The sequence below is a fragment of the Stomoxys calcitrans genome, chromosome 4 (assembly GCF_963082655.1).
Source record: "Stomoxys calcitrans chromosome 4, idStoCalc2.1, whole genome shotgun sequence".
In the NCBI taxonomy this organism is placed as follows: domain Eukaryota; kingdom Metazoa; phylum Arthropoda; class Insecta; order Diptera; family Muscidae; genus Stomoxys; species Stomoxys calcitrans.
This window is the reverse complement of record NC_081555.1, coordinates 87,751,405-87,761,247: the sequence shown is the minus strand read 5'-3', so window position 1 is coordinate 87,761,247 and position 9,843 is coordinate 87,751,405. Positions and strand designations below refer to the sequence as shown.

General features: G+C 39.5%; 1 protein-coding gene across 10 annotated transcripts in view; it reads right to left on the bottom strand.

The window, feature by feature from the left end:
* Positions 1–380: 380 nt before the first annotated feature.
* The window catches only part of LOC106089672 (inositol hexakisphosphate and diphosphoinositol-pentakisphosphate kinase), a 114,118-nt gene continuing 104,655 nt past the window's right edge, over positions 381–9,843 (bottom strand). For all 10 annotated transcript variants that reach the window (XM_013255602.2, XM_013255605.2, XM_013255599.2 and 7 more), the window contains exons 17-18: positions 4,265–4,650; positions 381–1,442 (exon numbers count right to left, since the gene is read on the bottom strand). In XM_013255602.2, coding sequence (XP_013111056.2) covers positions 477–1,442; positions 4,265–4,650 — 1,352 coding nt within the window. In that variant the 3' untranslated portion in view covers positions 381–476. The remainder of the gene's footprint in view (positions 1,443–4,264; positions 4,651–9,843) is intronic.

The following is a 9,843-nucleotide window of genomic DNA, read 5'->3' as shown; positions in this document are numbered from 1 at the left end:
AAAAATAGTACGATTTGGTCACCTAAGAACTGAACCTTCGTACGGGTCTGTCCCAAATTTCAGCTCAATATCACACAGACAACGTTAAGTAATATTAGAATTTAACGACGAATGAGAATATAAATATTTTATAGGGTCGGAAATGGATATTTCGTTTTGTTGCAAACGGTATGGCTAAACGAATATACCTCCATTCCTATGGGGGTTGCTACAAAAATACATTTTCGCTAAAAATCTAACAAAATCAAAATGGGCTGTCCATCCGATCAATCCCTTAAAATTAATAGAAAATCCTACCAAATTTGGTAGAAAAAGTCAAAACGGCACCGTTTTTGTTACCTTATTGGCTTACGTTTTTTTTTTTTTTCATTAAAACACACTTTTCTAATTCCTCAAATATAATTTTATTTAATAGTTTCTTTTACCATAACATTAGATTTTCAAAATTTAATTTCAATATTAGGATAATTTTTTATTTAAACTTTATCTACATCTTCCAAAGACTCATCCATAACTTTAGTTGTGGTAAAACGTTTATTTGGACGATTCGAGGGAGACGTTGAGGCACTGCCAGCCTCACTGCTTGACGAATTTTGGGCTGCTGGAGCTTGAGCGGGAACTAGGAGAAATTCATTGAATAGAAAGTCCGCATCCATGGATTGAGTTTTGCCATGGAAACTGCGAGTTATACGCTTTGGAGGCTCAATGAATTTCTCTTTAACAATTAAAGCACCCGGCCGAGGACTAGCAGGACCACTGGCCGTACCACTACATTCCGAGGGTAGAGTGACGGCACGATAAGCCGCCACGCCGGATGGCTTGTGCTGCGGAGAACTATTGGTTGAGGGTGGATCGGAGGCCGCCACACCAGAGGATTTAAAATTTATACAGGATTGCGTTAGATTTACATCGACAAAATCTTCCACATTATTGGGGACTCTCTTCAGGGTATTGCTTTCAAAGGGGAAATTAGAATTGGAAGTCGATTGGGTTAAATTTTCAAACTTTCTTAGACGAGCATCTTGTCGAAGTTGTAAACTATTGGGCTGTGGAATGTTAATTGATGCATGTAGGGCGGCATAATCCTTTTGTCGCTCTATATCACCACTTTCGAAGAGGCTGATTTGTTTTTGTATTTTTGGAGAGATGGTATCGGAAGCTTTGCGTATGCTGAATACTGGTTTATCGGCATTTGAAAATTCTGCACTTGAGGGTGGCTCTTCTATGTGACAAAGACACGGATGCTTGGGTTCATTATCATCGAGACGTTTGTTGCGCATGCTATTGAAGAGTTCATGTGATTGTTGGTCATCATCATCGGGCGGTTGATCAGAAGCAGCATGACCCTCACAACAATAGCATAGTTCCATGTGAGGCTCATCCAGGGGCAATGATGGTGTGGTAGCAGCTGAAGGTGTAGCATCTTCATCTTCCTCAAATCCCTAATAAAAAATAAAAATATTTTAGTAATTCAGTGAAAAGAGATCAAATACTTTATTGACCGAATTTTCCAGAACAGAGCGCCACCTATATGTCATTATACAAACTAAAATATGTTTTGTGTTCTATTTCAATATAAACTAAATTTCCAAATGTACAGTGTTTTGTATATAACAGCACTGTAAGTGTCGTATAGGCGGCAGCAGATGACGATGGTTTACCAGCCGAACTATTGAAAACCGTACACTGTACTCTGTGTACAAGGGCTGGATCAACCAAATGTTGTCATTATATCAGATCCTAGGAAAGTCCTGAGGCTATTTGTGGTTTACAAGTTTGCTTTTATTAGTTCCAATGTTTGAGATTAGCCTTCCTGCAGACATACTTGGACTTTGAAGTATGACTTAATCAATCTTGATTGCTAGGAGAGCTAAGGTCAATGATGCATGACCAAAAAAAAAAAGAAGTATAAGAAAGTCCTGAAGTATGTATATAATGAATATTGTAGTGTTGGTGCAAAACAGCAGGGTAAAAAATAAAAGGGTATGAAACCACTACGGCTTACAAGAAAACTGGCAGCATAAAATGGTCCTAAAGTCGCTTGCTGGCAACACTAGGGATGATAGAAAGAAAATGAGCGACACTCAGAGAAATAACTTAGGCTGAGCGACACTCAGTGGAATAATATTCAGACCCGTCCATATGCTGCCCTATTTCCTATCAGGAGATAAAGGTCATACCCGTGCGAAGGATATTTACATTCTGGCTAAGTCGTATCTACTGGGTTGCTATCGCAGAGACAATCCCTATCACCATCTATATGATATGGAGTGTGAGGTTCAGCACTACAAGTGTGAAGCTTTAGATCAGGCGGCGTTTCTAGCATTCACTCAGACACGGTAGCAGAATCGATGGACAGCTACAACCACCCAATCCTATTCGACTTCGAATCAGATCCCTTTGAACGCACTCAAACTTAGTCGCAGATATTTAACAGAACTCATCAGACGAATGGATGAAACACTACTCAATTCTACAACAAAACCAACAACAACATCAGTCGTCCGAGATTGCCAGACATTTTTGTGGCTCGTGCCTAAGATGCTACACCCATTTAAGTCTATGTGACTTCCTATCTTCTAAGAACTTAAGAACCTACTTATCCCTAACCCGGTGTCGCGATCAAACCTGTACCGTAAATATCGAAGGTCCGTAGAATCGTCTCTGGCATAACTTTCTTTACAGAAAGAACACGGCACAATCAGCACCCCGGAAGAAGGAAATTTGGTACAACGATATAGATAGTGTGCTAAGAATATGGAAAGAATACTTTTCCGAGCTGCTGGTATCATACGACAGCGGCGATGAGGATACCACAAAACCATTCCCGTGTTCCTCTGCTGACCCATCTTTTTAGATCCACAGATCCCAAGCCTGCCGTAATGCATCTTTTAGTAAGTAAGTAATTAAAAAACATTCTTACGGCCTAGAAACTCCAACTCCTTCATTGACGTCGGTTTTACATTATTGAACGCACCTTTAAAGTCAAGAAATGCTACCATTGCATATTCCTTGACAGCGGGAGAACCCTCTATGTAGCCGACTAGGTCGTGAAGGGCTGTTTCAGTGGATTTGCCTTTACTATATGCATGCTGCTTCCGCGACAGGCGATCTCCAGGGATCTTTGCCCTAAGATATGTTTCTATCAACCTCTCAAGAGTCTTCAGCATAAAGGATGACAGACTAATAGGACGAAAATCTTTCGCCTTCGTGTGGTAGGGTTTTCCTGCTTTCGGAATGAAAATGACCTTCGTGTCCCTCCATCCCACAGGTATATATGACATGCTGATACAAGCAGAGTATATCTCCCTAAGCCAAGGAACCAGTCTATCAGACACAGCTTGTAATTCAACCGGTGATACATCATCAGGGCCTGGCGACTTAAAGGAGTCGAAACTTCTTATCGCCCAAAGGATTTTCGGCTCAGACACAATTTCCCTAATGGCCTCCAACGAAAGCATATCACTGACAATCTCTTCTGGCGCCACGTTGTCCATTGGAGAATTTCCCGGGAAATTCAAAGTAAGAAAAAGTAAAAAAAATCAAAGTAGAACTTTTTTGCCCGTGGGAAAATTTTGAAATTTAGCAAAAAAAAAAAAACATTGGCCACATTGGCCTTTAGATAACGGGGCGGTTTGATATCGAAATGAGCCAATTTTGCATTTTAAACTGTCTGTTGTACTTGCGTTTTATGAAAATAGAAAAAATTTATTATATTTTCATGGCAATAACTCACTAAAACTTGAAGGAAATGGCAATATATGTATATAGACAAAGCCAGCAGATAACTATATGTATTACAATGCTTAACAAATTGAAACATGTGTGCTGTTTCCGGTGAGTTTTTTAGAGCATCTATCAAAATTGGTGCGTGCGTTCCTCATATTACATGTCTGAAATGTATGTTACAGTGGAGATAGATATGCCATTAAGTCCGTGGCACACATGATTTGGACATTTGATTTGCGAAAAACTTCTTGCCAAGTATTTTTATTTGGAAAAGGAGTGACCCAGGTAGCGTATGAGGTATGCCAATTTATCGAAACGTAATTATACGCACTCATGTCCAATATATTATGTTTTAATGGCACGTACTGTGCCAGAGTTTCTTGGCAAATAATGGTATTTACAAAATTTGGGGCATCTCTTCTTCCACTGAACCATCAAAAAGAGGAAGTAAAATTCGTATTGTTTCATGTTGTGTCCTTCTATGCATATAGTTGACGCTTAATCCTGTAAAAGCTATAATTTTCATTTTACTTACATCCACTGACAAGGTTAACGATCCCTTATTGGCCACAATGCTTAAGTCCATATTAAAACTGACCGGTGTAAGACAAGCACTTTTTCCACCACCGCCTCCACCACCAATAGCTCCCATATTGAATTCAGTATCAGTGCTATCCAAACTATCTAAATTCATGGGCGTATAAACACTGACGGTATTTAAATCACCATCCAGGCGTGGAAAGAAACGAGCCAATTTTGCTGCCGTTGCCGATGAAGGTGGCAGACTATAAGTGCCACCCTCGTTGCTGGTTAAACTAATGGACATCTCACAGCTAGGTGTCTCCTGTGAGTAGGTATCCGAAATAGCCGGTGATGATGGTTCCGTGATACTACTAGCAATACTCGATTGTTTACTCCACACTTTAGGATTATTTTCAAAAATGTAATATAATTATAAAAATAATGAGGCATTATACAGGGGGATAATACGCCCAGAACAGAAAATCATACTCATACCAGTTGCAGAAAATAACATTGAGATATTGTTTTAGGGTATATCTATGTCTTAAAAAATAGGGAACACATACAGCAGTGATTTTTTAAATCAAAAAATTTTGGTTGTTTTTATCATGCAAATATAAAAGAAATGTATTAAAAAAGGGCAAGTGCTGAATAAGTCGTACATTTATTAAAATAATATTAAATGGTATAAAACTTCTAAACCTTCACCTATTACATTTGATAACGAATTTCATCCTCAATTGACCAAACACATTGGCTGCAAAGTCCCGTGTCCTCATACATAGATAATGCAAATATTAATCACATGTTGATTTAGTACCAGTCTGCACTAAGAAAGAGAGAAACAGAGAGGGCCAGCTTCCTCCATTCTATGCTATATATAGGTCTTTGATTATTTCAGTTCTTAAAATATCGGAAGCTTACATTTTAAAGACCGAGTGTCGGTCCGTCTTTAGACCCGCCGGGATTTAAACCTTCAATTTGAAGTAACGGTTAAATTTTTGCAGTCATCTAAAAGACAGGAAGGTCAGCTCACACAGGGGCAATCCTTTGCCCACTTCAATGTCGCGAAATTCGTACTTAGGTAGCAAAAGACTCACCTAAGGAACCGATTGTACGACCAGGAGTGTCCAACTGCTACTGAGGCCAATACAAACAATCACTGTCATAACGGATACAGTGAGTTTAGTTTGGACGACATAATATAGCAGTGTTAACAGCCGCCAATTTGTGACCATCTGTCATAAGTTGTCCTTCAGGCTTTTTAGAGGCATATCAGCAGATTATAGTTCCTCAGGAATTTTTTTTCCCAGGAAGTTCCCAGTCTCGCAAGCTCGTCTGATCGACAGTTACCTGGGATATATCTGTGGACCCACAACAACTGAATTTTAAACTGGAAGATCTGCTATAGTCAAGGGTGGCTTTTGAATTCAGAACTACGTTCTTCAGAGATTTAATAGCTGCGTGGCTGACTGAGACGACATTTATGCCAACCCTCGTTAATATATTACATAAAATTAATTTGAAAAAAAATTGGAAATTATTCTAAAAGAACAGCATTTTATGTAATTCTAAAGTCACAAAGTTTTTTCTGTTCCTACGTCTGGGGAAATAATGTAGAATAGGATTGAATATGCTAAACGCTTCCATGGTATATAAATTTGGGAGACTTATGAATGAATTTAATTTTTTGTAGTTTCAAACCGACATATCCTTGATTGAGTGTTGTATGTTCCATACTCCATGTTTTAATATTTGAGTTGCGTGCTTTAAAAGAGGTTTGCAGAATTTTTGGTTGATTTTCCTGTTAAAGATTCTATGGTAAATTTGTTCTTTGTCCTATACCCTAGATCATATTTAAATCCCATTAACTCATTTTGTTAACCGATTTACAAAATATTGCGAATATTAAACCCACACAACATTTAAAAAAAAAGCTTAACAAATCCACCAAAAAGGATGTAGATGTTGGATTTTTTGACAACGAATACAACATTTGGAGCAGTTTTGGAATACATCCAGATCCCCAAGCAAAAATTTTGTTGGGTATCTTAGATTTTTCACACTAACCGTTTTGATGTACCCAGTTCCAGTTCTTTAGAGTAAAAGCCAAAGTCCACATGGTCATCTGGCCTGGAACCATTGGTATTAAAGTTTACATTGGTTTTAAGTCGGATCTAACAGGCATAGTTAGATTAGGTTAGGTTGAAAATAGGGTGCGGGAATTTATCTGCCCCATGCCACTATGGACATATACTTAAGCCAGTAATCGACTTGTTGTGCGCTCTAAATACTAAAAAGGAACCTCGATAAAGAAGTTACAAATTCGGGGCTGCTTACAAAATCCCTAATTCACTGTTCCATAGTGTTACATGCGCTTTCATTGCCCACTCCCTTAATTCATACTGCGTCGCCCCGAAAGGCTTTGGGTTAACCAAGTTTATTGACGGCAGTCCTCTGGCCTTCACCGCCAAATCGTCTGCCCTTTATTCCCCCTTACTCCGTTATGTCCCAGCACCTAAACGATACGGATTGAGCCATCCTCAAAGAGGCGTTAATCTCCTTCTAACATTCTAAGATTGTTCATGATCTTACCGTTCTGGTTGTCATTGCCCTTATGGCAATTACTGTGCCTAAAGGTGTCCTCGCGTAAGCACCACACCACCTTACGCATTCCTTGGTCGCCGGGATCTCCGCCTGTTGGACCACATTATGGCCAGGCAGTCTAAAACAGATCTCAATCCTTCGGTTCTCAATATAGACCCCAGGCCCACTCTGGCATCTAGCTTTGATCCATCCGTGTAACATGATCTTCCAGATGGCAATAATAGGGTTCCTGCATTTCAAGACTGGGCCGCTGGCAGCAGTGCCTCGCACTCGACCTCAAGTGTCGTCTCTGGTGTCCGATTGGAAACCACTTCCCTTCCTTCCAGGTTTCCTATCGTTGCCTCGATTATACCGCGTTGATATGAGCTGCTCCCATGCTCAATCCATTCTCCCAGTAGCTGCCTCATACTTTATCTGTATGTCAATGGGTCGGATATCTAGATTAGTCTCCAGTGCCCTAGTGAGCTTGGTCCTAATCGCACGCCTATGTTAAGACAACATGTTCCCTGAACCTGTTGTATGGTTCTTATGTTGCACCTTTTCTCCATAGCAGTCCATCAAACTGCTGAGGCGTAACTATGTTTTGGTCTAATCACGTTCCTGTAGAACCAGTGGACTATCCTCGGATTCAGGCCCCATTTCGAGCCTACGCCCGGTCCACACAATGCCCAACATCTGTGAGCCTCCTCGGTATTTGACCTTGATCGATATCCCAAGTCCGATATCGAAATCGTTTTGGAAATTGGAAACGTGGAAATTGGCCCACTTTCGTCTTCCTCGTTAAAAGGCATATTTCAGTCTGGACAAATTTGAATTTGTCCCTTCAATTTAAGTACATAACTATCGTAGAATAAGTCGAAGTATATGAAGTCAAATTGTGAATTGTAAATGAATTTGTAGCACGTAAGAAAATATCTATTAGCACTAAGTGTACCCATTGTGAATTTCTAATCTTAAGCCATTTTTAGTACTTAAGCTCATCTGCAATTCTTTTACTAATGAACTTCCCACTCCTTCTACAACCGCAGCAAGGTGAGCAACACATCTCTACTCTTTCTCTCATAATAAAACTATTGTCTCTATATCAATACCCGAACTTTACCATTGCGTTATTTTTTTTCTAACTCTTTTTCATTGGGTTTACCTTCTCGTCATCTAACTTATTATTCCTCGCTCTATGAGGAATAGTAAGACTAGTTCATCGCATATTATTACAGTCCACACAGCATCGACTGAGGGAATTCCACCAGTGACGTCACCACCTCTCTTTTCTCAAAGCAACAGCCGCTCTAACCCCACTTCAGGTCTAACTGGAAGACCCCCCTCCTGTTTACAGTCTTCTCTGGGTTAGCAGGCATAGTTGCTTTAGTATTTTTTTTATCAAATAACGGACATCGGTCATTACACGATGTTTGTAGCCGCTACTTGACCAAAGGGAAAGCTCACTTAATCTTATATCAGTGGTCACAACCTTTTATCAGTCGTCACAACATTTACCCTATCCACGGCACTAAATGCGTGAAGCTAAAAATTTATTTTTTGAACAGTAGCTGGATTTTTGAAGTGCCGTCCACCAGACCACACGATAGTGGCGGCGAGAATATGTAAAATGTATACTAACTAGTCAGAAGGAGATCACCCAAGCTGTAACCCGGCTAAAGAACAACAACGCAGCAGGGAACGATGGGTTGCCAGCTGAACTAATGAAGACCGAAGACGACACGCTGATGATACATATCTTTCAGTCCAAACGCGCAATCTGGCTAGAAGAACCCATACACGATTATTTGAACCTCGACATACAATGTCCCATACACAAACCAGATTTTTTTACGAAAAGATTTAAATTGTGACTTCTACAGCCTTAAAAGGTCATATCGGATGAAAGATATATATGAGAGCTATATCTAAATCTGGACCAATTTCTACGAAATTTTTCACACATACTTGAATGTCAAATAAGACACCTCAAGAAAAACTTTTGTGAAGATAGGACTAAAATTGTGGTTTCTACAGCCTCAAAAGGTTCTATCGGATGAAAGATATATATGGGAGCTATATCTATATCTGAACCGATTTTGACAAAATTTTGCACACATGCTTGGACGTCGAAAAAAAACACTTCGTGCTAAATTTTGTAAGGATCGGACACAAATTGTGGTATCTACAGCCCAAAAGGCTATATCGGATAAAAGATATATATGTGGGAGCTATATCTGAATCATGTTGGGATGGCAAATGAAATACCTTAAGCAAATTTTATAAAGATCGGGCCATTGTGGCTACTAAATGCATAAAAAGCCATATTGGATGAAAGATATATACGGTAGCTACACCTAAATCTTCAAAGTCAATAGCGTTCGTCCTTGGACCAAAAAAGTGACAAGAATACATGAACAGACAGACATAGCAAAATCGAATCAGGAAGTGATTCGGCATACTTATAAATGGGCTAGCTCTTCTCTTTCTTAGCATTGCAAAACAAGTGCACAAAGTTATAATACCCTAAACAGTGTTGGTGTATGGCTTTTTATACCCTACAAGCAGTATATACTAACTACAGAAGAATAAGCCTCTTGTCATCGAAGATCTCATATTGATGATATAATTAGGCCGTATATACAATATGTAACTTAATGCTAAAAATGGCTTTATCCATAGCCAAATCCTTCAAATACTAAAGAGACCGCAAGGCCACTTGTTAAGTAGAAGATTTTGTAACTCTAACCCCAATGAAATGGAAATACATAGAGCATTAAAATGTGTAGTTAAGAGTCATATTTTTACAATCGTCTATCTAAGTCGGGAACGGTGTACTGGATGTTTAAGGCGGTCGTTCGGCCGATTTTCACATATGGTTGTCTGGTGTGACACAAAGCTTTGAACAAACGCCTCGAGAGAGGCGGGGAATGCCATTCTCGATCTTATGCCTTTACACTTATATATTGGGTCTGTGGCAATAAAGATCGCGAGGTTGCCGCTTGG